Genomic DNA, 27141 nt, shown 5'->3' with positions numbered 1-27141 from the left:
TTGAAGTTTTGTCTGCCGCTTCAATTGGTGGACAAATTCCAAATAATAATAAAAAAATTTATCCACCAATTAAAGTGGTGGACAGGTTTAAAATTAAAAAAAAATAGTCCACCACTTCAATTGGTGGACAAGTTTAAGATAAAAAAGAAACATATCCATCAATTGAAGTGGCAGACAAGTTTTTAATAATAAAATAAAAAATTGTTAACAATTCAATTGAATTTGTGGATAAAAATATTTATCAATTTCACTAGCAGATACGTAATAATAAATATTATTATAATAATTTAATAAATTTTATTATTATAATAATATTATATTATAATAAATTTTATTATTATTGTAATTTAATAAATTTTATTATCATAATAATTTAATATATATTAGTATTATAATAATTTAATAAATAATGATAAAAAATCAAAATCTTTTTATTTTTTATTTCTCTGATTCCCAAAATTATACCAAAGTGAAAACTTTTCCAAAAGAAACTTTAAGTTGAGAATTTTATATATTTCTATTCTAAAAAGATAGAAAAATTTTCAAATGTATTGAATCAAGAAAAAGCCGCTTGACCATTACTATAGAGAGGCTAATTGTGTTGTAGATTGGTTGGCCAGCTATGCGTAATCTGTACCTTTAAGACTTCAGTCTAATTCTCCTTTTATTTTGCAATAGTGGTTGTTTCACGATAGGATTGGTGTTTCCTATCCTAGGTTGATTGGCATATAATTTATGATTTTCTCTAGCGTTCTAAATAAAATAAATAAGTTCCCTAAGCATTACTAAGATTTTTGAGGTTAATATCATCGTATCTTTGATTTATGATGCAAACAAGACCTCTTCATATCATTTCAACAACAAAAAAAAAAGAGTGCACATAGTATTTCACATTAAAAAAATTATAATTTTATTAAATATAATGCCATGTTATTAATGGATTAAGAATATTTAGACTAAATATTTTAACAATTTGTTCTTAATTTTCTTACTAATCAAACATAATCTCTTCTCTATATATATTTCTGCAAATCTAGTTTTAGGAAGGAGATGAAAGTTTTCTCCTATCTGCTCTCTGTTACATTTTCTATCTGCATCTGTCCACCATTATTCTCTCTACAATTCTTCCATAAATATTTAGTCTTAGTTTTTGTTGTTCTATTAAGATCAAAGAAGCTTTTTAAAAAGTGGAGAGTGAGGACCAATCATCTTCATACCTTGAAGAATTTTTGAATTTCGAGGGAGTTTTTATTTTCTGTTTTGTTTTGTGTGTTTCTATTTAATACCATGATCATTGCATTAAATATGTTAGGATAGCTTTCGTAAGTGTTTAATTTAGCTTTTTTTACTTTTGTATGAACCTTTTTATTTGTTTATTTTATGTGATTTCTTTACCTTTATATCTTTATTAGTTTCGGTTATTATTGTTAGTAATCATCATATTGATTTAATAATAATAATTGTTATGAAAATATTTAGGTTGAATGTATTAGAGACACCATCTTTGCTTCAATCTATATTAATAGAAGAAAGTTTAGTTGCGTCATTAGTTTGAGTGACTAAAGGAAAATGCATATCAATATCTCATTCGTTAGATTTAGACTTAAAGTAAAAACAAGGAGATTACTAAGTAATTGGCTAGGTTAAATACCATCTTTAGCATATAGTTTTAAATCATAAACATTTGCATTTGCATTGCATATCTATTTATTATTTGGTTACTTTACTTTATAAATATTTTTTTTCAAAGTATTAGTTTAGAGTATTTAGATTTGCTTTTATTGTTTCATGTTGATAATTAATCTATATAATAAGTAGCATCATAATTCCTTAAGTTAGTACTTGCAAGTGCACAAATCGTTCTTAATTAATTTTTATAGAATTACTTAATCGTTCTGGAGCTTTATCTTCTTATTAGGTGGAGAGCAAGAGAACGGTCTTGGTGATTTCTTTCTTATTTCCCGAGATGGTGAGAAGGCGCTCAAAATTTTAACAGAAATATTACTTTCAGAGTTTTCAAGCTTAGGCTCACAATTAGTATCTCCATTGATGGTACTGACTGGACAGTCTATTTCTGTAGCACTTTTGTCAAATATGATCACATTGAAATTATAATTTCTTTGATTGTATTTAAAAACTAGGAAGAATCCATGGTCTAGGGAGTAATACTTCAGAAATTCTTGCCAGCCATTTTGTAACCAAATCTCACCATCATGTTTGACAAGCTCTACTTCCCATTTTGCACCGCTAGGGACTTTCAGGATAATCGGAGTTGACAGATCATTTCCATACCTTCTCACGAATCTTCTTGTAATACCCTGATACGTACATATAAATATTTAAAAACAGCCTTTTGGCACATAAACTGTACAAAATAAGAAAAGGGGAGAGAAATCTAACCCAGGAAATGCTAAAATAAAATATTACCTAGCAATACAAGAGCAAGCAGAGAAGAAGACTTACAAGCTTCCCATCACGAATGTATCATTAAGAATTATCTTGAAAAAATGTGGCATATTTTTAAGGCAGAAATCCATTGTTGAGCTAAGTATTCTTCATGGTTAATAACATCAGGGAAGTAACTCAGGTAGCTGGAAGGGCAGAGGAGCTGGATAAATCAAGCCAGCAATGCAATGGATTGAGCCCATGTTCGTATTAAATTCATTGTTTTGTTCAGTTGTTAAAGCATCGGTTAGCTAAAAGGCACAACTTTGGTTTTGTTGAACATATATAACATTTAATTGCAGCAGTCCAGTACATAACAAATATGACATATAATATTTTTATTTTTATAAAAATACCATGCAAAAGATATTTTAATAAAAATATTATATATGTCAGATCATATAAGTTAAAACAAAAATAAATAAACATCAAATGTTTAATATTTTTTTTTTAATCAACAATTTCTTAAAAGTTATAAGGTAAGTAGTAGGGCTGAGCATGGATCTCGGTGATTCCCGCCCGAACTGAATAACCGTACTGAAAAATACCATAACCGAAATGACCAAAAATTTTTATAACCGAATTGAACTGATCCAAATTTTTTTACTATTACGGTATGGTACTGGTTCTTTAGTAAAAACCGTACCATAACCATACCAGAACCGATCTGTCTTGTACTGCTCCAGACCAAACCGTAGAACCGAATTTTTTACATATATTTATTAATAGTTATTTATATTATATAAATAATACCTATTAAAAATAACTATAATATTATAAAATACTTTATACTCTATAAAAAAATTATTTTATATTTATCATTTTATTATAATTCAAATAATTATTATCGAAATAAGAAAAATACTACATATTAAAAGTAACTATAATATCATAATGTACTTTATACTCGATAAAAAAATATAAGTTATATATTAATATATCATATAGTATACTGATACTAATATACATTACTCTAATAATAAATTTATAATTTACTATCTACTAACTTAATCTTAATACCTTTTCTTACTACATACTACAAGCCTACACCTAACAATTTGAACACACTGTCTTCCTCTTTAGAACACACCGCTGCACCTCCCATTTTGCAATTCAAAAAGAAAAAATTCCTAAGGCAAATTTCTGGACAGAAAATCAAAAGGAAGAAGGAAGAAATTGGCTCACGTAAACGTCTTCCTATTTAGAACACACCGCCGCACCTCTCAATTTTCAATTCAGAAAGATAAAATCCCTAAGGCAAATTTCTGGACAGAAAATCAAAAGGAAGAAGGAAGAAATTGGCTCGCCTAGACGTCTTCCTCTTTAGCGCCATACATAATTGGCTCGCAGAAAGGCAGAAGCAAGAATTGGCTTACATAGACGTCTTCCTCTTTAACGCTCTCTCTTCCCATAACTGTGCTGCCATTGCTCAGTCTCGGGTTTTTTTTTTTTACTTTCTTACTTTTATTTTTGTTGGGTAGATTGTTGGCTGCAGCTTCGAAAAATATTTTGTTTTAATGATTGCCATCTGCAAAATATTTTTATGCTGGCAGTAACATATATTTTAATGGTTCATATTTGAATATTGATTGAATTATTATATTTACAAGTGACTGAATTGCAAAACATGTTGTTCAATAATGTGATTGCAATTCTAATTCAGATTTTCATGCTACTTTCTTTAGGTTGGTAATCATATTTTCTCTAAATATATTTGATTAAAGATGAGATTAAAGTTGTATTTTTAAAATTTTTTAGAACTAAAAATAGTATCGAACCGAACTGTATTTAACCGTAAATATTGGTACAATACGGTATGGATCCTTTTATGTTTGGTATGGTATCTTCAATTTTAAAAGAATCGAGGTTTGGTATGGTACTAGTGATTTATAGAATTGGACCGATCCGTGCTCAACCCTACTAAGTAGATAGCCATATAGGCAGCTACCAGGTGACTAGATAAGAAAAATATATCAATTTACTCATACATTTTCTTGCTACATTACCTTTTTCCATTATAGAAATAAAAATAAAAAAATAAAAACAGTTGAAATCATTATTCCTACTTCCATTTAATAGGGACTCCTTTAATACTTGTTACCGACATGTTTAATTGATAAATTAAACTAGTTGATAAAAATTTATTAGCGATTATTATTGATGTGTTCAATGATTATTGATAATACAATTTATTTTTAAATATAATTTATTTTATTATATTATTTTCTAATGATATAAATTAATAAATATTAATTTATATTAATTAAAATAATTTTATTTAGTTTAATTATATTTATTATTAATATATTTATAAAAATTATTTTAGGAATATATATATTAAAATTTAAACATTGTTAATAAATTATAGATATCATGATTATTTAACTATTGAGTGTAATTTTAAAATAATAATAATTTAATATGAATTATATAAAATTAATTTTAAATAAATTATTATTAATTAAATTTTAATGAGAATAATATTATTTAAATAAATAAAAAATTAAATCAACTATTAATGGATAAAAAAATTAAAATTAAAATAATAAAATCAATATTAATTGGAATCAAATTACTTATCAGTTATTAATTTTAAATTTTATCAAATAAATTTAATATAATTATTTAATAAAAAATAACTACCGGTTCCATAACATTTCTTTAACAATTTCAGTACTTTAATTGATTACGGTGCTTTCATTAAATAAGCCATACTGAATTGAGTAAATTCCCCAATAATACTAATTTAAGGAGAACATTGATAAATGTGCGAAATTTCTTTTTTCTTACTAAGTAACCATTCTTACTCTTATCTATTCAATTAACAGTCAAATTGTTTATCCAGGAGGACACTCTTATAATTAATGTATTTAATGAATCAAACAAGTTATTAAATGTTAAAATTATTAATTTATTAAATTTAATTATCTAAGAAATTAAATTAATTTCTTAAGAATTTATTAACTAATAGAGATTATTAGTTTATAAATATTAAACATAAGATGGTAGACTGTAGATATATTATAATTACAAACTCCAAGTCATCTTTTGCAAAGAATCAATAGGACAGTGATGATCTTCAAAGGCAAGTTGGTCATTGCCCTTACGGAATCAATAATTTAGTACCATAATAAAATCATGTACCCTAAAACTTATATGAAATTGAAGTAAACAGCTGGTTAGTTATCATGGCTGATTAGTCAAATTTTTTTTTATATTATTAGAAAATAAAAATGACAAAACACATTGTTAAGGTCTTAAGTTTTTTAATTTTATTTTATTAAGCTTTTTAATTTTTACTAAACTCTTTGTTTTGAGTTTTTTTAATTTATTTTCTTAAAAAAAATCATTTTAGGTGAATTTACAAAAATTCTAGTTTTAGGATGATTTTAGAATGGTTAAAGGAATTTCAAAAAAAGAAAATTAAGGTGTGACCGTCCAAAGGACTGACATTAGATTAAAAGAGTGAAGTTAGCTGCATGATGCATCTATAGCACCCATGTTAAAAGAAAAATTAAATATAGAAAATAAAATACATCTAAACCGAATAAATGGTCAATTTGTCCCATGAATTTATGTCTAAGAGTCAAATATATTCAATTTAAACTTTTTAGCAAATAGTTTTCTGATCTTATATTTCAGGGTCAAATGAATCCAGTTTAAACTTTTTCACCAAATAGCCCTATAAATTTGTGTTAAAAGTTAAATACATCCAATTTAATTTTTTTTTAAAGTAAAATAATATTATATTTTTAGGTTTTAATTTTATTATAAAAATTAAAACTAATATTTATTTCATTAATTTACTGATACAATATATAGTGATGCACACTATATAAGATCACATTTGACAAAATTTAAAATTTAAATTTAATTGATCCAAAAATGATAAATTATGTTAAGAAAGTTAAAATTTAACTTATTTAATTCTTAAAAAGTTGAAATTTGATTTGCTTAATATTCATCATTTTTAGGTCAATTAAATTCAAAATTTAAGATTTTTCAAATACGCTTTTATATGACACGACACTAAATATTTTATTAGTAAATTAATGAAATAAATATTATTTTTAATTTTTATAATTTAATTAAAACCTAATTTTAAAAAAAAATTAAATTGGATTTATTTGATCCTTGAATATAAATTTAGGGGGCAAATTGACCATTTGTCCCATCTAGACTCTATTCTTCTTTCTTCTTTTTTCTCTTATTTCTTTCTTTTCTTTAACAAGTTGATTAACCTCTCTTTATTCTTTTCAATCTCTCTCTCATTTCTTTTTATATATTTTCATAATAGTAAATCATTGTATTTTTCAGCAATTTAGAGAAAGAAAATATTTATAAGTTTAAACTTTTGTATTAATAACTTTTTTTAGAAAAAATAATTCACTTCTCAATATCTTTAATAATTATAAATACATATCATGTTATTAAAAAATGCCTAATATAATCTAATTGTATGCTATTTAATTTAAAATTCAATTAAATTTAATTAATTTAACACTTATTTTAAAAATTAAAGTTAAATAAAATACTATAATTAAACAAATTTAATAACTTTAACTACAGTTAAAATTTTAGTAAAAAAATATAATATATGATACATCAATTTTATATTTTAAATAATTATAAATATTATTATATAAATAAAAAGTCCTAAACAAATTTGAACAATAAACTCTTAAATCACCCAATATCCCTAAAAAGAATTCATCCCAGAAAAACTATAGTGTTTATATAAATTTCATTTAAAAATAAATAAAATTAAGCCTCCATCTGTGGTCCAACTGGTACAGCTCTTGTCCATTTATCCACCAGTCCAAGTGATGGACGGAGTCCCACTCTCTCCACCTCAACAAAAAAAATACCCTAAATAGGAAAATTTTTCACATTATAAAGAATTTTTAAGAATTTACCCTAAGATGACAAATATTTTTTTCAAAACCAACTAAAGAAAAAGCACACTTGCTTTGATTAAAGACTTAATTTTTACTTTTAATAAGGACTATTGAGTCTGATAGAAGTATAAAAATTTAATAAAATAAATAAAAATCACATATACATATATCTAAAAGATTTTAATTACACTAAAAATAAAAATATAAAGGCTCCAAAAAATAAAATAAAACTGAAAAATTAAGAATTTAGTAATAAGTTTTACATCTTGATATTGGGTAATTGACATTTTTATTATTTAAATTTAATAAATATATGCTAATAACCTACCAGTTTGGTGATAAGGAATAACATGCACCAAGCCTCAAGAGTTATGTCAATAAAATATCTCGTAGCTATATTAGTCATATTTCTGAACAACATATTCAGAACTTGACTCATAATTTTATGGACAATTATGCTATTCATCAAGTTATAAATTAATTTTGGTACTCAATTCCCAAAAGTCGCAAAAGAAGTAAATAGCACCTACAGAAAGTTTGATTTCATCCTCAAACAATTATGAAATCTAAGATGGGAATAAGATTGAGCTATTCGACATTTCTGAAAATTGAGACTTTTAGCAACGGAGTTTTACTATTAACCAACTCAAAGATGCAAACATCTCCTACTTGCAAAGAATTCTCCTTTGCGAATGAAGTCCACCCTGCAGAAAACCAACCTCGATGAGAATGGTCGAAGATTAATTTCACAGGCCACTCTCTCCCTTCAGCCTGTAAGATTATATTTGATATGCTTTTCTTGGTATGTTTAATGACAAACCCTTTCGGTAGATTCTGCATAAGTTATTTAAAAATCAGGTCAAGTGAAATCTCACTTTTACATGTACAATACAATAATATGCTAATGGCAGAAGAGAAAATTGATCATCTCTTTTGTGTTTCGAATCTAAAATCCTTTTTAATAAAGATTTATAAAATTTCTTCAAACATGGTCATATGTGAGATATCTTGACATTCTATCATGCATGAATATGGCTCAAGACCCTACCAAACAGCCGTGCTCCAGATGGCTTGCTCGCAGTTTGACTTTGAAGAATGGATTCAATGAGGTAAATTTGTTGGCAGCTTCAAGAACTTTTAAACATGAATGCCTTTGCATAAATTTCCTGTTCCCAGAACTCTTTTCCTGTTTCAATTGCTTGCTATTTCCTGCATCCCACCAACTTAAAACAGGGTAACTTCTATTTTCTGAATCACATTATAATCTGAAAATGAAAATGAAATTAACCATTGAATTCATAAATAGTAACTGACCGGGTGATGGATTGATCTTTTCATCTTTAATACATCGAAAAATGAAAACTTTCAATGTGGTTTTAGCCCGATTTATTAGTTCAAAGACACAAACATCACCAATTTGTAAGTGATTTTCATGCGCAAATTCTTTCCAACCATGACTCATTCTAGCTCTTGGTTTTCTATTGGTCACATCATAATTGTACACAACAGACCAGGACTTTCCATCCACTGTACTCAGGATGGCATTATCACATTGCTTGTTAAAATATTTATTGACAAAGCTTGCTGGTATAGCCTACACAAACAATTAAATAGAAAAGAAGAAACAAATTAAGAGCCTAAAAAGAAATTATAATAATTAGTTCCAGATCGAACGCTTACTACTTGATATGTAAGATGAACATATGATGGCTGCATTGCAATCATGAAGAATGGATTTTTAGATTTAAAATTAATTGTTGCTTTATCAAGTGCTTTAGCCTTTTCCCCAGCATTTAATGGTTTTATTCTATCCACAACCTCATCCTGCGTCTGCTTCTGACAAGAGACGCCTCCTTTCCTTGCTGCAATACCAGTCCTCTAGTAAGTATCAAGAAAATAGAAGTTCAAGAATTTTTGTTACGAAGAAGTTGAATACCTTCAACTTGTCCTGTAGAATTCTCAAGCTTTATCTTCTTATTAGGTGGAGAGAAAGAGAATGGTAGTGGTGATTTCTTTCTTGTTTTCAGAGACGGTGAGAAGTGAGTCAAGATTTCAACAGAAACATTACTTTCAGCTTTTTCAGGATTAGGCTCATAATTGGTATCTCCATTGATGATACTGACTGGATAGTCTATTTCTGTAGCACTTTTGTCAAATATGATTACATTGAAGTCGCAATTTCCTTGATCGTATTCGAAAACTAAGAAGGATCCATGAGCTAGGGAGTAATACTTTTGAAATTCTTTCCAGCCATTTTGTAACCAAATTTCACCATCATGCTTGACAAGCTCTACTTCCCATTTTGCACCACTACAAACTTTCAGGATTACCGGACTTGATAAATCATTTCCATAGTTTCTGATGAATCTTCTTGGAAAATACTGATGCATATGAAATCATTAAAAAACTTGGACCAGAAAATTTCCAAATAGAAGTACAAAATTTCATTTTCCAAAGAAATCTAACCCAGGAAAATGTTGTTTTCATAGTGGAATGGCTCTGTATACGAGAGAGATGGCTAAAGAGCAAGAAGAGTTATGGAGGATATTATATAAGAAACATATGAGTAGAGACTAGGCAGAGAAGAGCACTTACAAGCTTTCCATCACGAATGTTACCATCGAGAATAATCTTGAAAAAATGTGTTTTTTTCCCCTTAGACATCAAGGATTCCTTGTCGCTTTTGGGACAAGAATCCATTTTCGAATGATAAGTTTCTATGAACCAGCTTGTAGCTTTTTAAAGGGATTTTCCTGTTAACATAACAAAGTTAGCTTCTTCTTGTTGCTTTTGTCCTTGGGGGGAAGACCATAAAATGGTAGGTGGATGAGCAGAGCGGTCTTTATGATGTGATAAATGAACGGGCAGAAAAAGGTAATAAGTTATGGAAACTAGATCAAATCAGGCTACAAATAGAACTAATTGATCCCATTATTAGTAATCTATTTAATATTTTTATTTCTTTTGCAAATCAGTATTGAATGCAATTTTGCCGACCTGTTAAAGCATTGGTTCACTAAACAGTCATAACTTTGATTGTAATTCGTACACCCATTTAATGGAGCAGCCCACTGCCCTCTCAGTTGGAGACGGACCTCCATTTAGAGTCTAGCCATTGTCACTCATTTTTGTAATCAGATTTAACATATCCTTTCGCTCTTTTTGAGTAGATAGTACAAGCCATCCAGCTGACAATACACCTCGAGATGCATAGTTGATTAATATAACATCACACTCTGTGTGCTTTGCTTGTTACATTTTGCCATAAACTCTAGTGGTAAATGCCCAATTCAGAAACTGATGAGGGAAACTTTAAGTTCTTCCCCATCATGGCAAGTGACATGGTACCATAACTAGACATATATGTCTCTCAATTATCAGTATTTGATTCAATTTTGATGTTTCTATATTTGCTCTCAATGCAATGGCATTTCTGTAGTTGCATTTGATTTCCTTCTACGGTTGGTAATAGTTCTAGTGATGCATTTCAGTTCTGAACTTTCTTTAATTTTTTTTCTTTTCCTTCTTTTAAATGTCTACAAATGTTGTTCAAGAACCTTACCAGAGGGAACCGCTTTAGATGGCCTGACTTGATGACCACTTTGAAGAATGGACTTGGTGAGGTAAGGTTATTTGCACCTTCATTACAGGTCCCTTTAATTAACTGCTTACAGGTAGGAATCCTTTTTTTTTTTCGTGTGACCAAATTGTATATTGGAGTAAACCTTTGAACTCCAAAATGTATATTAAAGTAAAACTTTGAACTAAAATTGCTAATTTTAACTTCAACTGAGATTTCTTGGTGTGTTAACTATAATTTATCTTATATATTCTACCAAATTCAAAACCCGGCCATTTGTTTAGATTGATTTCATTTTTGCTTTTCAAAATAAAAGAAACAAGGTTTTAAATTTACTGGACATGTGCATAAACTAGAAAAGCATAGAGTTGAGAATTGGAAAAGTTAGTAATTTCCTATAAAAACTTCCGTCGAACAACCTATGAATTGCAAAAGAAGTAAACACCTCAACATATTAAAAAAAATTATAAAATATTGAGAAATTCTCAGGTAACTTTAATCCGTAAATAAAATAAAAATAAATAATGAAATATAATATTATTTATCAAGTATTGTATTTATATTAGTTGGTTTATTTGCATTATCAATATTTAATTTAATTTATAGTTTCATAGACCAAATTTATCTAAGAATTCCTCCGGAATGTTTCATTTCCGACACGGAATGTTACTTAACATTTCTGAGAATAGAGACTTTTAGCAACATGGTTTCACTGTTAACGAACTCAAAGATGCAAGCATCCCCTACTTGTATAGAATTTTCCTTTGCAAATGACGACCATCCTGCAGAAAAGCAACCTTCATGAGGAGACCGGTAGATTAGTAATTTCACAGTCCACTGTCTACTTGCAACTTGTAATGTTACATTCTCAATGCTCTTCTTGGCATACATCCTGACAAATTCCACAGGTACAGTCTGCACAAGGATTTGAATATCGGCAGGTCCAGCAAAATCTCACGGAAGAAGAGAAAGTTAATCATCTGCTTTTATGTTTCAAATCTAACGTAATATTTTTTCTCTTCAAGATTTATAAAACTTCTACAAACAGTAACTTTACAAATCTATCATGCAGGAATAAGGTTCAAGTCTCTACCAAAGAGCCGTGCTCCACATGGCTTGATCGAATATTTACTTTGAAGAAAGGATTCAAAGAGGTAACTTTGTTGGCTGCTACAACAGCTTCAGGAACCTTTGAACATGAATGCCTTTGCATCAACTTCCTGTTAGAGTATTTTTCCTTTTTCACTGCATCACACCAACCAAAAGCAGGGTAAGTTCTGTTTTCTGAATCACATTATAATTAGAAAACGGAACTGAATTTAACCGTTGGATTCATGAATAGTTACTAATCAAGTGATGGATTGATCTTTGCAACTCTGATATGTCGAAAAATGACAACTTCCATTGTGATTTTAGCAGTTTATCAGTTCAAATACACAAACATCACCAACTTTTAAATGATTTTCATGTGCAAATTCTTTTCAGCCATGACCAATTTGGGCTGTTACCTTTCCATTGCTCAAATCGTAATTGTACACAACAGACCAGGTCTTGCCATCCACAGTACGAAGTAAGGCATTATCGTATTTCTTCTCAAAATATTTCTTGGCAAAGCTTGCTGGTATAGTCTACACAAACCATTAAAAATAAAAAAGAAACAGTTACAAGGCTACAAAAATTATTTAAAACAAATAATTCCAGATTTAACACTTACCAGTTTATATGCAGGATGAACATATGATGGCTGCATTGCAATCATAAAGAATGGATTTTTTAGATTTAAAATTAGTTGTTGCTTTATCAAGTGCTTGAGCCTTTTCCTCAGCAGTTAATGGTTTTATTCTGTCCAGGACCTCATCTAGTATCTGTTTCTGACAAAAAATTCCTCCTTTCTTTTCTGCAAAATTCAGTCATCTAGTAAGTAATACGAGAAAAAGCTGTTTGTAAATTTCTTTCAGGAAGAAATTTAATACCTTCTTGTCCTGTAGAATTCTCTAGCTTTATCTTCTTAGTAGGTGGAGAGAATAGCAATGGTGATTTCTTTCTTGTTTCCCGATATGGTGAGAAGTGACTCAAGATTTCAACAGAAGCATCACTTTCAGTTTGTTCAAGATCTACATCAGTATCTCCATTGATAATACTGACTGGATAGTCTATTTCTGTAGTACTTTTGTTAAATATGGTTACATTGAAATCAGAATCTCCTTCATTATATTCAAAAACTAGGAAAGATTCAAAGGCTAGGGAGTAATACTTCTGAAATTCTTGCCAGCCATTTTGCAACCAAACTATACCATCATGTTCGACAAGCTCTACTTGCCATTTTGCACCACTAGGAACTTTCAGGATAACCGGATTTGATAGACCATTCTTATAGCTTGTGATGAATCTTTTTGGAATACCCTGGTAGATATAAAATAAGTCCTTTGTACAAAAAATTATCCAAAATAAAATTAGATAAATTCTGTTTCTCTAAAGAAATCTAACCCAGGAAAATGCTGTTTTCATAAGGTCTACATATTTGAAGTGATAACGAAAATAATTTATGACAAGAAGAAAAAGAGAGACAGAGAGATAGCTAAAAGTAGGAAGAGTAGTGGACAGAACTTTTTGTGTATCCATGCATATGATATTATATAAGAAACATATATATGAACAGAAAAATAAGAATACTTACTAGTTTTCCATTATGAATGTCATCATAAAAAATTTTCTTGAAAAAATGTGGTTTTGGTGGCTTAAACATCAAGCGCCTATTGTCTCTTCTGGGACAAGATTCCATTCTAGAATGGCAGCTTTCTATTGAAAATTTCCAGTTAACAAAGTTTCTTCTTGTTGTGTTTTATCCTCGGGAGGGAGACCACAGCACAGTTTATTTATAACATGTAAATGGAAGCACGTGAAGTAGCCGGAGGGGCAGAAGGGTAGCTTAAATGTGAAAATGAATTTGAACAGGCAGAGACAGGTGAATGCAACTTTGATCGTAAATTGTACACCCATTTAATGGAGCAACCTAATGCAATGCCCTCTCAGTTGAAGAAAGACCTGCACGTGGAGGTTTAGCCATTGTTACTCATTTTCCTAATCACATTTTGAATTTTTATTATTTAACAGTGCTAGTTTGTTTTTTTTCTCAAATTACAATCTAGTTTCGGGTATCCTAGTACTTAGTTAATCAAATTATCCTAATATTGGAAACCACTTATCTCCAAACTTTATTTATCTTTTCAATTATATCATTGGCTTTGGAAATTATCAATCTGGTCTATCAATTTTGCCTTCAGAGAAAGCACCGCCAGTGCAGCGCTTTGTATTGTAGTCATAAAATTATTGAACTGATTATATAAGTGAACGGTACAGTGACAAGATTTCGCCTTTTGAACCCATTTTTCCCTTTCTGCTATTCGCAACAAGAGAGAATAAGAACACGACTTCTTCTAGATTTCTATGGTTCAGTTAATTTTAACTCATTGTCAGAAGATGAAACACTGTGTTTTAGATGCTTAGAGAGAAAAATTAAAAGGGTTTATGGAAGTATAACAATTTGCAAGAGCAACATATAACCAAGTAGCAATTGAAATAAGTGGAACAATCAAAGCTGGTTTTGTTCCAAGTTTTTATCTAAAACTCTCTTATAAGCTTCACAGGACAGGACATAGCTGTTTAAGATTGGCCAAAGACTAAGCTGAAATAGAACCAATCAGATCATCAAAGTCGTTCTGCAGACGAGAAAAGGTAAGAGAAAAATCTTGGTGCTTTTCATGCAGTGGTATTTTTGGAAGCCAAATTCGATGCCTCAAGTCAAGTTTTAGGTAGGTATGTATTATTTGGTGGGGTTTGATGTCAAGAGGGGAAGCAAATAAAATGCAACAACTCGTAAAACATAGTTTCTTGAATATACACAGGAGATCCTATTCAGCCATTTCCCTTTAAATCCAAGTTGTACTACTAGAAAAATACCATCCCAAAAAATGATACGGAACTAGTACCAACAATCGATTAGTTACCATGTCTCCTCAAAATCGAGACCTTTTGCGGCATTAATCAGCTCAAAGATGCAAACATCACCTGCTTGTACATTGTTATGTGCAAATGCAGGCCGTCCGGCTGATAATATACCTCTAGAGGCATAACTGATAAGTTTCACATTCCACTGTCTGTTTTTAACCTGTAACGTTACGTTCGTTGTGCTTTGATTGCTACATTTTGCCATAAAATTCAGTGGTACATGCTGCACAAAGAAGAAGTTTAAAAACCATCAATATGTTTTTTGGGGCAATCAAAATGATGCCGAATTCAGAAATTGATAAGAGGAACTTTAAGTTCTTCCCCACCTTGGCAAGTGAAAATGGTGCATGGTAACATAACCAGACATGTGCATCTCAATCATCAATATTTGATTTATTGTGATGACTGAATCTAACATAATTTTATTTAAGAATAGAAATTAGTAACAGATCATTGCATTTAATTGATCATTGCATTTAATTTTTAGCTATTTTTTGTAATAGTTTTAGTAATGCTTTTCAGTTATGAACTCATTTATTTCTTAAAGTGTACAATCTTACCAGAGGGAAACGCTTCAGATAGCCTGACTTGATGACCACTTTGAAGAATGTTTTCTGTAAGTTTGTTTGCAGCTTCATCATAAGTCCCTTTAATTATCTTCTTACCGGTCGCATTCTGTTTTTCATGATTCAATTCCTCGCTGTTACCTGCATAAAGAAGACACATTATGTTCTGTTTTCCTTGAGCATTTTGGTAAGATCTGGGTTCATCCCTGGACAAACCAAGATTAAATTAACCATTGCATTTGTAAATCACAACTGACCGAATGATGGGCTACTACTTGCATCTTTCCCATTGCGGAATTTGACAACTCTAAATGTAGTTTCTTTGCTACTGACCAGCTCAAAAGCACAAACATCACCAACTTCCAAACTATTTTCCTGTGTGAATTTCTTCCATCCATTATAGAGTTTTGCAGTTGTTCTTCCATTTGTTTTCGATTTATAGCACTTGACAGGCCAACTCCTCCCATCCATAGCTTTGAGGATGACATCACTGTACTTTTTATCCACATGTTGATTGACAAAGCCAGCTGGTATACCCTGAGCAAGCATTTACAAAGAGAAACGAAAGGATTAAAAATAATAACAATAAAATAGAAGAAAGAATCAGAAAAGCCATAAAGATAAATTGAAAAGATGAAAGAAATGATTATCACAGTCTACTGTTGTTTCAAAATCTGAATTAAATCATTACTTACCAATTGATATCCCGGATGAATATATGATGACTCTAGTGTTGGCGGTCCCTCCACATGGTGGACCCCACGTTATTTATTATTAAAAAAAAAAAAAAAAACACTTGGAGGCTGTAGTGTGACCGTGGAAGCGGGATTTTTAGAATTGAAAGCAGCCCTTGCTCTCTTAAGCAGATAAGCTTTCTGATCACTACTCAATTGTTGCGTCTTTGCAACTACTACACTCATGCCTCGATTACCAGTATTAGCTGCAGTATTTAAGCCCGCCAGTTAAGAATGAGAACAAACACTAGACAAAAATAAATCAGTACAACCTGAAGAAGTCTTTATCTGAACCCCCGCCCAAAAAAAAAATCATAAATGACCATTATTTACCTTTATATTGTCTTGTGGGATTTTCTAGCTTTTTCTTCTTTAGTGGCTGGCCTGATGATACCGGTGATTTCTCTTTCCTTTTCCGGCTTGATGAAAAAGCATTCAAGATTTCAACAGAGGCAATTTTTTCAACTTGTTCAACTCTTGGCTCTGCAAATTCTTCCTCAAGATCAATAGGGACCTCATTTTCACCATTGTTTCTACATGGATAATCTATCTCTGAAGCACTAGTGTCAAGAATGATTACATTGAAATGGCAATTTCTCTGATCATATTGAAAAACAAGGAAAAATCCAAAAGCTAAAGAGTAAAACTCCATAATTCTTGCCAACCCTTTTGTAACCAAATTTCACCATTACACTTTATCAACTCTATTCTCCATATGTCACCACTAGGTACTTTCAGTACTACAGTATGTGGCAAAATATCTCCATACTTTCTCACAAACTTCCTAGGTAATCCCTGATATTAAAGAGCATCAAATTCAGTAGTCATTTATATAAAATTGTAGAACATGATAATCATCCAAATTCCAGCCTGGAACATAAAAAGATTAACCCTAAGGAAATTAAACCTAGAAAATTCTATGAATATAGGATACAAATTCTTTCTTTGAAGGAAAAAGGTGAATTCTTGATATTCTATTATATTTCTATAAAAATTAAATGGAAAAAAAGAAGTTCAATTCTTGATATTATAGTAAGATGAAGGAAATTAGAAAGAGAAGGCTTACAAGCTTCTTGTCACGAATAACATCATTCAGAACGATCTTGAAAAAATGTGGTCTAGTTGCCTTAAACAACAAGCGATCGCTGTCTCTTTGAGAGGAAATAGCCAATATTTTAACAACCTTACTCTGATAGGTCTCTTTATCATAAAAAGTTGATCTTGTATACAACTTGACAAGAAAAGGGTTTCAAGGTTTTGGTGTGTTAAGCAATTCCTGAGTCCTGCAGTAAAGATTCTTACCCTCTATTATCTTTATGGTCGGGCATTAATTGCCTACGCCGTCAGCTCTATTACCACTATCAACATACTGTCTTTATTTATAGTATTTGCTCTATTACACAAAACCCAACCATAAATGCTCTGACCTCTGCTCGACTTTCCACGCACTAACTTCAGCACTACTCATTAAGACGATGCTTGATGCGATTACGAGGTAGTTCATGACACGACTGCAACCATGCTCTGCACTAGTTCTGACTGCAGTACCCACCATCGAAACAACAATCGAAACATCCAAGTCCGGACTGCACTTATCACTTGAAGAAAACAGCACGAGTCTACCGTGCTTCAGATCTTGCTATCGCTACAACGCTCATCCTTAACACAGCATCAAAGACAAGCTCACGAGAAAAGAATGATTTAACAGTGAAAGCTGAGACACTTGAGTCAATGAAAACAACAAGACAGACTTGATCCTAGCTCCGCAGTACCAGGAATCTTAACCTAGGTCGAAGAAAATCTAAACCTAAGCTCTAATACCAACTTTGTCACGACCCCATTTGTGGGCTCGCGATCGGCACTAGGGAATGGACAGGCGTAAGGCCACCGAATCCCGTAGTAAGCCTGACACTTACTGACTTAAATAAATCTCATCTCATTTAATATTATTGATTTCACAATTTATCATAACCATTAAATTTTACACAATTAATTCGTTCTGCCAGAAGAATTAGGCGAGACCTGAAACTACAGAAAATTACAATTGATATATATATATATATATATATATATATTATTTCTAATATGAGAATCTAAGATTTTACAAATTAACATACCAGATCAAATACATCACCCGATGATGAAGAAGTCGGGTTACTAGATAAGAGCCGCGGAAAGACTAACAATCATGGATCTGAAAAACAGTAAAATTGAGACTGTCAGTCTCGAGAGTGAGTTAAAATCATATATCTAAAAACAGTTGCAATCACTTCAATAATACATTTATTTAATTTGAAATAAATACTAAGTCATGCAAAAATAAACGTGTCATGTCATGCTTGAATAAAATAATTTTTACACACAACGGGACAGAGTACTACAGTAGAACACTAAACCCAATACTAACATTACGATCAATCTCAATACTGACATCTCGACTAACCTCAACTCTAGCATCTCATCTAATCTCATTCCAACAGAACTAGCGCCCAGAGAGTGAAGCTCGACTAGGATCCTTAACTCCAGTCCGATCACTTAATGTTCGTTATCAGCCTTAGCCTTTCGGCTCTCTTATTCCAATAAGACTGACGCCCAGAGAGCGAAGCTCGACTAGGGACCTTACCTCCAGTCTGGTCACTTAGGTTTCCAAATAAGCCGGCGCCCAGAGAGCAATGCTCGACGAGGGACCTTTACTCTGGCAACCACACTCTACTAAGTCTAGAGAGCGATGCTCGACCAAGGCAAGTCCTAATCTTTTCTTTTTAAATTTACCTATTTATCCTTTTCCATCACTCTCGGATTTATACTGGAACCCTTATCAAACTCTTATGTTCTACTGCCGTCCCATCCCGAGTCATCATGCAATGATAAAATCAATGATAAAGGAAGAACATACATGAACAGTAATTAAAAAGCATAATACATATGAATAATAATTAAACTTGCAATAACATAATCACGATAGCAAATCAAAAATTTATGCATGACACGTGCATAACCGATATATGACTTTAACTCACAGCTTTGGCGACCTCCTGTCTCTACTCCGATGCTTCGGGTGGAGCGGGCCGAACAAATGAATTATCTAATCACGGAAAATAATTTATCAAAACGCTGAAACAATTGACTATTAACCCTAAGTCTAGATTCCTAGGACTGACTGTCTAAGAATCTTGACTCGGGTAAACTCTACCGAAAATTCGGCAGAACCTCCCCTAAAACACGGATATTTACCCCCCATAAAATGGGTCCAGGACCTACCAGAAAAACACTTCAAATATTCAACAATTTAATACAATGGGAGTTGGGTCCTCAAGACTTCACTATTTTTCCCGACTCCCCCACACAACACAATTCACAACTAAGGCAGACAGTCCGACAAACAATTATTTTAATTCATGAATATTTTCTAATACACAGCATAATTCAATAAACACATAATTATATCAAAGAATTTCCAAAATCAACGGGCCAGTCAAGACTTCACTATTTTTCTCGACTCTCCCACACAACATAATTCACAACTAAGGCAGACAGTCCGACAAACAATTATTTTAATTCATGAATATTTTCTAATACACAGCACAATTCAATAAACACATAATTATATCAAAGAATTTCCAAAATCAATGGGCCAGAAAAAAAAATTACCGAGACGCTTGATCACTCGGTCGACTCGCCTTCAGCCGTCAGAGTCCAATCGAGGATCTGAACATACCATCGGACTCAAAACGATGCGCTGATGACGATCCCTACTTCCGATTTTTTGATCCGACCCCCAATCATCCGGAGAGATTTACAGACGATCTCGGTCGTCGATTCGCAAATGAAGTCTGATCGCCACGAAACTGGTGCCATTGTGAAGCTTGAGCTGAGGAGAGTCGGGATACGTCCTCCGATCATCCATCCCTCGCCGGAGCTCGCCGAACTAGTTGAAAAACACCGCTGCCAACACCTTGCCAAAACTCCCTCCTTCGGCCACCAAAGCCGACGCTGCCGCCACCAAAAGGAAGCCCTCAACTCACCAGTCAAAACAAGACTGACCTTGCCGCCAAAGGACGTCGAAAACGACCGGAACGACGCCGACAACCACAACGCCCCTTTTTTTTTATTTTTTTTAGCTGCTAACGTCGCCGCCCGCCGCTGCTGGATGCTTCTCCCTCTTCCTTCTTCCTTCTTTCTTTTCTTCTTTCTTTCCTTCCATATCGACTTTTGGTCCCTCAACTTTTTTAATTACAACAATTTCGCCGAGCAAAATTTCCAATTGACCCCTAAACTTTTCTTTAGCCTTTCAATTAAGCCCCTAACTAATTAATTTGAGCCAAAATAGAATTATTAAAAATACACAATTACATATATATCCTTGCCGACATATTTATTTATAGAAATACCAAACATACAAATTTTCATTAAACCCCCATAGTAATGAAATTATAATTTTAATCCTCATCCCAAAATAAATTTTCAATTTAGTCCTAACACACAATTAATTTAATTAACCAATTTGCTAACTATTTTCCAACTTAAAATTTAATACCACTAGCTAATTAAAATACCAATTTCTCCAAAAATTCTTTTATAAAAACATCCTTTAATTGTCTAACATTAAAATTTCCATTAAATCATTTCAAATTAAACCAAATAAAAAAATAAAAAAATAAAAAAAGTAAAATTAATTTAAATAAAAACTCATTTATTAATTATTATTAATATAATCAATTATTAAAGGAAAATTTTGGGTATTACATTGTTAATCTTCCTACAGTTCTTATCTAGCAGCCCGACTCCTTCATCATCGGGTTAATATAATCGATTTTAGTATGTTTGACTTGTAAAATTCTAGATTCTCCGTAGTATAAATTTTAGACTTATCAATTTGTAATTTTATGTAAATTCGGGTCTTGCCTAATTATGTTGGCAGACCAAATTAAATATGTAGAATTTAATAGTTAAGGTTAATTGTGAATCAATGCTTTGGATTGAGTCCGAATTTCAATTTGATTGAGTTAGTGAATAGTCAGGCTTACTACGGGATTTGGTGGCTTTAAGCCTACCCATTCCCTAATGCCGGTCACGGCCACACAGATCGGGTCGTGACACCATAAAACCTGTATATTTTTAAATTTGAGAAAACAACCTCATAATAGTGCTAATAATCTAATATGAGAAAAGGACCCCGTAAAAATGGTATATTTATCAATATAAGAAAATAACCCCGTAAAACGTATATATTTATGAATCTGAGAAAACAATCCCGTAAAAGTAGTGTAATTCTGAGTCTAAGAAAACCGCCTTGTAGAAGTGTAAATTTTTTAATATGAAAAAATAACCCCGTAAGAGGGATATATTTATAAATATTAGCAAACAACCTCGTAAAATGGGGATATTCATCAATCGAAAAAATAACTCCCGTAATTTTGGTATATTTGTGAGTATGAGAAAAAATCACCTTAAATGGGTTAACTTTATAATATAAGAAAATAACCCCGTAAAACATGTATATTTATGAATTTGAAAAAATAACCCCATAATAGTGCTAATAATTTAATATGTAGAAAACGACACCATAAAAGTGGTATATTTATCAACATAAGAAAATAACCCTGTAAAACTTGTATATTTATGAATCTGAGAAAACAACCCCATAAAAGTAGTGCAATTGCGAGACTAAGAAAACAGCTTCATAGAATGGGTGAATTTTTTAATATTAGAAAATAACTCCGTAAGAGGGGGTATACTTATAAATATTAGAAAACAACCCTGTAATACAGTAATATTTATGAATATAATGAAATAACCCCGTAATTGTGCTATATTTGTAAGTATGAGAAAACAACCCCTTAAATGGGTTAATTTTATAATATGAGAAAAAAACTCTGTAAAACGAGTATATTTGTCGATATAAGAAAATAATCCTGTAAAATATGTATAATTTATAAATTTGTGAAAACAACCACGTAAAAGTAGTGTAGTTGCAAGTCCAAGAAGACAACGTCGTAGAAAAGGTTACTTTTTTAATATGGAAAAATAACCCCGTTAGAGGGGTATATTTATAAATATTAGAAAACAGCTCCGTAATACGGTAATATTTATGAATATAATGAAATAACCCCGTAATTGTGATATATTTGTGAGTATGAGAAAACAACCCTTTAAATAAATTAATTTTATAATATGAGAAAACAACCCCGTAAAAGAGGTATATTTGTCAATATAAGAAAATAATCCCGTAAAACATGTATATTTATGAATTTGAAAAAATAACCCCATTATAGTGCTAATAATTTAATATGAGAAAACGACGCTGTAAAAGTGGTATATTTATCAATATAAGAAAATAACTCCGTAAAACTTATATATTTATGAATATGAGAAAACAACTCCCGTAAAAGTAGTGTAATTGCAAGTCTAAGAGAACAACCTCATAGTATGGGTAAATCTTTTAATATGAGAAAACAAACCTATAATAGGGAAATATTAATAAATATTAGAAAACAACCCCATAATATGGGGATATTTATCAATCACAGAAAATAACCCCGTTATTTAGGTATATTTGTGAGTATGAGAAAACAACCTCTTATATAGGTTAATTTTATAATGTCAGAAATCAACGCCGTAAAATGGTAACTTTTTTGATATCAGAAAATAATCCTGTAAAACATGTATATTTATGAATTTTGGAAAACAACCCCATAGTAGTGCTAATAATTTAATATGAGAAAAAGCAGTTGTAAAAGTGGTATATTTATCAATATAAGAAAATAACCCCGTAAAAAGTGTATATTTATGAATTTGAGAAAACAACCCCGTAAAAGTAATGTAATTGCGAGTCTAACAAAACAGCCTCATAGAAGGAGTAAATTTTTTTAATATGAGAAAACAACCCCGTAAGAGGGGTATATTTATAAATATTAGAAAACAACCGAGTAATACGGTGATATTTATGAATATGATGAAATAATCCCGTAATTGTGGTATATTTGTGAATATGAGAAAACAACTCCTTAAATGGATTAATTTTATAATATGAGAAAACAACCCCGTAAAAGGGGTATATTTATCAATATAAGAAAATAATCTCGTAAAACGTGTATATTTATGAATTTAAAAAAATAACCCCATAATAGTGCTAATAATTTAATATGAGAAGACCATTGTCGTAAAAGTGGTATATTTATCAATATAAGAAAATAACCCCGTAAAATTTGTATATTTATAAATCGGAGAAAACAACCCCGTAAAAGTAGTGTAATTGCGAGTCTAAGAGCACAGCCTCATAGTAGGGGTAAATCTTTTAATATGAGAAATAAATCATGTAAGTGGGGTATATTTTTAAATATTAGAAAACAACCCCGTAGTACGGGGATATTTATCAATTGGAGAAAATAACTCTGTAATTGTGGTATATTTATGAGTATGAGAAAACAACACCTTTAATGGGTTAATTTTATAATATGAGAAAACAACCCCGTAAAACGAGTATATTTGTCGTTATAAGAAAATAATCCTATAAAATATGTATATTTATGAATTTGAGAAAACAACCCTATAGTAGTGCTAATAATCTAATATGAGAAAACGACACTCTAAAAGTAGTATATTTATCAATATAAGAAAATAACCCCGTAAAACGTGTATATTTATGAATTTGAGAAAACAACCCCGTAAAAGTAATGTAATTGCGAGTCTAGCAAAACAGCCTCGTAGAAGGGGTAAATTTTTTTAATATGATAAAACAACCCCGTAAGAGGGGTATATTTATAAATATTAGAAAACAGCCCAGTAATACAGTGATATTTATGAATCTGATGAAATAATCTCGTAATTGTGGTATATTTGTGAATATGAGAAAACAACCCCTTAAATGGATTAATTTTATAATATGAGAAAACAACCCCGTAAAAGGGGTATATTTGTCAATATAAGAAAATAATCTCGTAAAACCTGTATATTTATGAATTTGAAAAAATAACCCCATAATAGTGCTAATAATTTAATATGAGAAAACCATTGCCGTAAAAGTGGTATATTTATCAATATAAGAAAATAACCCCATAAAACTTGTATATTTATAAATCTGAGAAAACAACCCCGTAAAAGTAGTGTAATTGCGAGTCTAAGAGCACAACCTCGTAGTAGGGGTAAATCTTTTAATATGAGAAATAAATCATGTAAGTGGGGTATATTAATAAATATTAGAAAACAACCCCGTAGTACGGGGATATTTATCAATTGGAGAAAATAACTCTGTAATTGTGGTATATTTGTCAGTATGAGAAAACAACACCTTTAATGGGTTAATTTTATAATATGAGAAAACAACCCCGTAAAACGAGTATATTTGTCGTTATAAGAAAATAATCCTGTAAAACATGTATATTTATGAATTTGAGAAAACAACCCTATAGTAGTGCTAATAATTTAATATGAGAAAACGACACTCTAAAAGTAGTATATTTATCAATATAAGAAAATAACCCCGTAAAACATGTATATTTATGAATTTGAGAAAACAACCCCGTAAAAGTAATGTAATTGCGAGTCTAGCAAAACAGCCTCGTAGAAGGGGTAAATTTTTCTAGTATGAGAAAACAACCCCGTAAGAGGGGTATATTTATAAATATTAGAAAACAGCCCAGTAATACGGTGATATTTATGAATCTGATGAAATAATCCCGTAATTGTGGTATATTTGTGAATATGGAAAAATGACCCCTTAAATGGATTAATTTTATAATATGAGAAAACAACCCCGTAAAAGGGGTATTTTTATCAATATAAGAAAATAATCTCGTAAAACATGTATATTTATGAATTTGAAAAAATAACCCCATAATAGTGCTAATAATTTAATATGAGAAAACCATTGTCGTAAAAGTAGTATATTTATCAATATAAGAAAATAACCCCGTAAAACTTGTATATTTATAAATCTGAGAAAACAACCCCGTAAAAGTAGTGTAATTGCGAGTCTAAGAGCACAGCCTCGTAGTAGGGGTAAATCTTTTAATATGAGAAATAAATCATGTAAGTGGGGTATATTTATAAATATTAGAAAACAACTCCGTAGTACGGGAATATTTATCAATTGGAGAAAATAACTCTGTAATTGTGGTATATTTATGAGTATGAGAAAACAACACCTTTAATGGGTTAATTTTATAATATGAGAAAACAACCCCGTAAAACGAGTATATTTGTCGTTATAAGAAAATAATCATGTAAAACATGTATACTTATGAATTTGAGAAAACAACCCTATCGTAGTGCTAATAATTTAATATGAGAAAACGACACTCTAAAAGTAGTATATTTATCAATATAAGAAAATAACTCCGTAAAACGTGTATATTTATGAATTTGAGAAAACAACCCCGTAAAAGTAATGTAATTGCGAGTCTAACAAAACAGCCTCGTAGAAGGGGTAAATTTTTTTAATATGAGAAAACAACCCCGTAAGAGCGATATATTTATAAATATTAGAAAACAGACCAGTAATACGGTAATATTTATGAATCTGATGAAATAATCCCGTAATTGTGGTATATTTGTGAATATGAGAAAACAACCCCTTAAATCGATTAATTTTATAATATGAGAAAACCACTCCATAAAAGGGGTATGTTTGTCAATATAAAAAAAAACCCCGTAATACATGTATATTTTTGAATTTTAAAAAAATAACCCCATAATAGTGCTAATAATTTAATATGAGAAAACAATGCTGTAAAAGTGGTATATTTATCAATATAACAAAATAACCCCGTAAAACTTATATATTTATGAATATGAGAAAACAACCCCGTAAAAGTAGTGTAATTACTAGTCTAAGAGAACAACCTCGTAGTATGGGTAAATCTTTTAATATGAGAAAACAAACCTATAATAGAGGTATATTCATAAATATTAGAAAATAACCCCGTAATATGGGGATATTTATCAATCACAGAAAATAACCCCGTTATTTTAGTATATTTGTGAGTATGAGAAAACAACCTCTTAAATGGGTTAATTTTATAATGTGAGAAATCAACGCCGTAAAACGGATAAATTTTTTGATATCAGAAAATAATCTTGTAAACATGTATATTTAAGAATTTTGAAAAAAGCCCCCATAGTAGTGCTAATAATTTAATATGAGAAAACGAAGCTGTAGAAGTGGTATATTTATCAATATAAGAAAATAACCCTGTAAAACGTGTATATTTATGAATTTGAGAAAACAGTCCTGTAAAAGTAATGTAATTGTGAGTCTAACAAAACAGCCTCGTAGAAGAGATAAATTTTTTAATATGAGAAAACAACCCCGTAAAAGAGGTATATTTATAAATATTAGAAAACAACCGAGTAATACGGTGATATTTATGAATCTGATGAAATAATCCCGTAATTGTGGTATATTTGTGAATATAAGAAAACAACCCCTTAAATGGATTAATTTTATAATATGAGAAAATAATTTCGTAAAACGTGTATATTTATGAATTTGAAAAAATAATCCCACAATAGTGCTAGTAATTTAATATGAGAAAACTACGCCGTAAAAGTGGTATATTTATCAATATAAGAAAATAACCCCGTAAAACTTGTATATTTATAAATCTCAGAAACAACCCCGTAAAAGTAGTATAATTGCGAGTTTAAGAGCACAGCCTCGTAGTAGGGGCAAATCTTTTAATATGAGAAATAAATCATGCAAGTGGGGTATATTTATAAATATTAGAAAACAGCCCCGTAGTACGGGATATTTATCAATTGGAGAAAATAACTCTGTAATTGTGGTATATCTGTGAGTATGGGAAATCAACACTTTTAATGGGTTAATTTTATAATATGAGAAAACCACCCCGTAAAACGAGTATATTTGTCGATATAAGAAAATAATCCTGTAAAACATGTATATTTAT

At 30.7% G+C, this 27141-nt stretch overlaps 2 protein-coding genes across 9 annotated transcripts; both read right to left on the bottom strand.

Moving 5' to 3' along the window:
- Positions 1 to 7727: 7727 nt before the first annotated feature.
- Positions 7728 to 10156, bottom strand: LOC8280159 (B3 domain-containing transcription factor VRN1). Of its 4 annotated transcripts, XM_048371611.1 has the most exons (7): positions 9939 to 10074; positions 9810 to 9861; positions 9280 to 9724; positions 9024 to 9205; positions 8658 to 8937; positions 8392 to 8552; positions 7729 to 8177 (listed from the first exon to the last, which is right to left on the bottom strand). In XM_048371611.1, the coding sequence occupies exons 1-7, from the start codon at positions 9962 to 9964 to the stop codon at positions 7932 to 7934; spliced, it is 1392 nt and encodes a 463-aa protein (XP_048227568.1). In that variant the 5' UTR covers positions 9965 to 10074; the 3' UTR covers positions 7729 to 7931. The 4 variants fall into 4 exon arrangements, with proteins under 4 accessions (XP_048227570.1, XP_048227568.1, XP_048227569.1 ...); XM_048371613.1 differs by lacking the exon at positions 9810 to 9861 and having other exon boundaries at positions 7728 to 8047; positions 9939 to 10156; XM_048371612.1 differs by lacking the exon at positions 9810 to 9861 and having other exon boundaries at positions 9162 to 9205; positions 9939 to 10156.
- Positions 10157 to 12896: 2740 nt separating this feature from the next.
- LOC125369407 (B3 domain-containing protein Os01g0234100-like) lies at positions 12897 to 16173 on the bottom strand. Of its 5 annotated transcripts, XR_007214964.1 has the most exons (5): positions 15755 to 16173; positions 15492 to 15638; positions 14992 to 15154; positions 13178 to 13326; positions 12897 to 13090 (listed from the first exon to the last, which is right to left on the bottom strand). XR_007214964.1 is itself a non-coding variant. In XM_048371528.1 (4 exons), exons 2-4 carry the CDS (start codon positions 15966 to 15968, stop codon positions 15123 to 15125), a joined length of 393 nt encoding a protein of 130 aa, XP_048227485.1. In that variant the 5' UTR covers positions 15969 to 16034; positions 16151 to 16165; the 3' UTR covers positions 14400 to 15122. The 5 variants fall into 5 exon arrangements, 2 of the variants coding, with proteins under 2 accessions (XP_048227485.1, XP_048227484.1); XR_007214963.1 differs by lacking the exons at positions 12897 to 13090; positions 13178 to 13326 and adding an exon at positions 13340 to 13968 and having other exon boundaries at positions 14931 to 15154; positions 15755 to 16168; XR_007214965.1 differs by lacking the exons at positions 12897 to 13090; positions 13178 to 13326 and adding an exon at positions 13340 to 13968 and having other exon boundaries at positions 15755 to 16167.
- Between the last annotated feature and the right edge of the window lie 10968 nt (positions 16174 to 27141).

This window comes from Ricinus communis, chromosome 3, assembly GCF_019578655.1.
Source record: "Ricinus communis isolate WT05 ecotype wild-type chromosome 3, ASM1957865v1, whole genome shotgun sequence".
Lineage (NCBI taxonomy): Eukaryota > Viridiplantae > Streptophyta > Magnoliopsida > Malpighiales > Euphorbiaceae > Ricinus > Ricinus communis.
This window is presented reverse-complemented; position numbering and strand designations above follow the sequence as displayed.

What these genes read in the sequence shown, in the direction of transcription:
- LOC8280159 (XM_048371610.1), bottom strand. Translation starts at nt 10,043, where the DNA reads ATGGATTCTTGTCCCAAAAGCGACAAGGAATCCTTGATGTCTAAGGGG. An exon ending in AAAGATCAATCCATCACCCG is followed by an intron (nt 8,553 to 8,657) that starts GTCAGTTACTAT and finishes GGTGGGATGCAG; the next exon opens with GAAATAGCAAGCAATTGAAA. An exon ending in ATCTGGAGCACGGCTGTTTG is followed by an intron (nt 8,178 to 8,391) that starts GTAGGGTCTTGA and finishes TAACTTATGCAG; the next exon opens with AATCTACCGAAAGGGTTTGT.
- LOC125369407 (XM_048371527.1), bottom strand. Translation starts at nt 16,046, where the DNA reads ATGCTTGCTCAGGGTATACCAGCTGGCTTTGTCAATCAACATGTGGAT. An exon ending in AAGTAGTAGCCCATCATTCG is followed by an intron (nt 15,639 to 15,754) that starts GTCAGTTGTGAT and finishes TTCTTTATGCAG; the next exon opens with GTAACAGCGAGGAATTGAAT. An exon ending in ATCTGAAGCGTTTCCCTCTG is followed by an intron (nt 15,155 to 15,491) that starts GTAAGATTGTAC and finishes TTCTTTGTGCAG; the next exon opens with CATGTACCACTGAATTTTAT.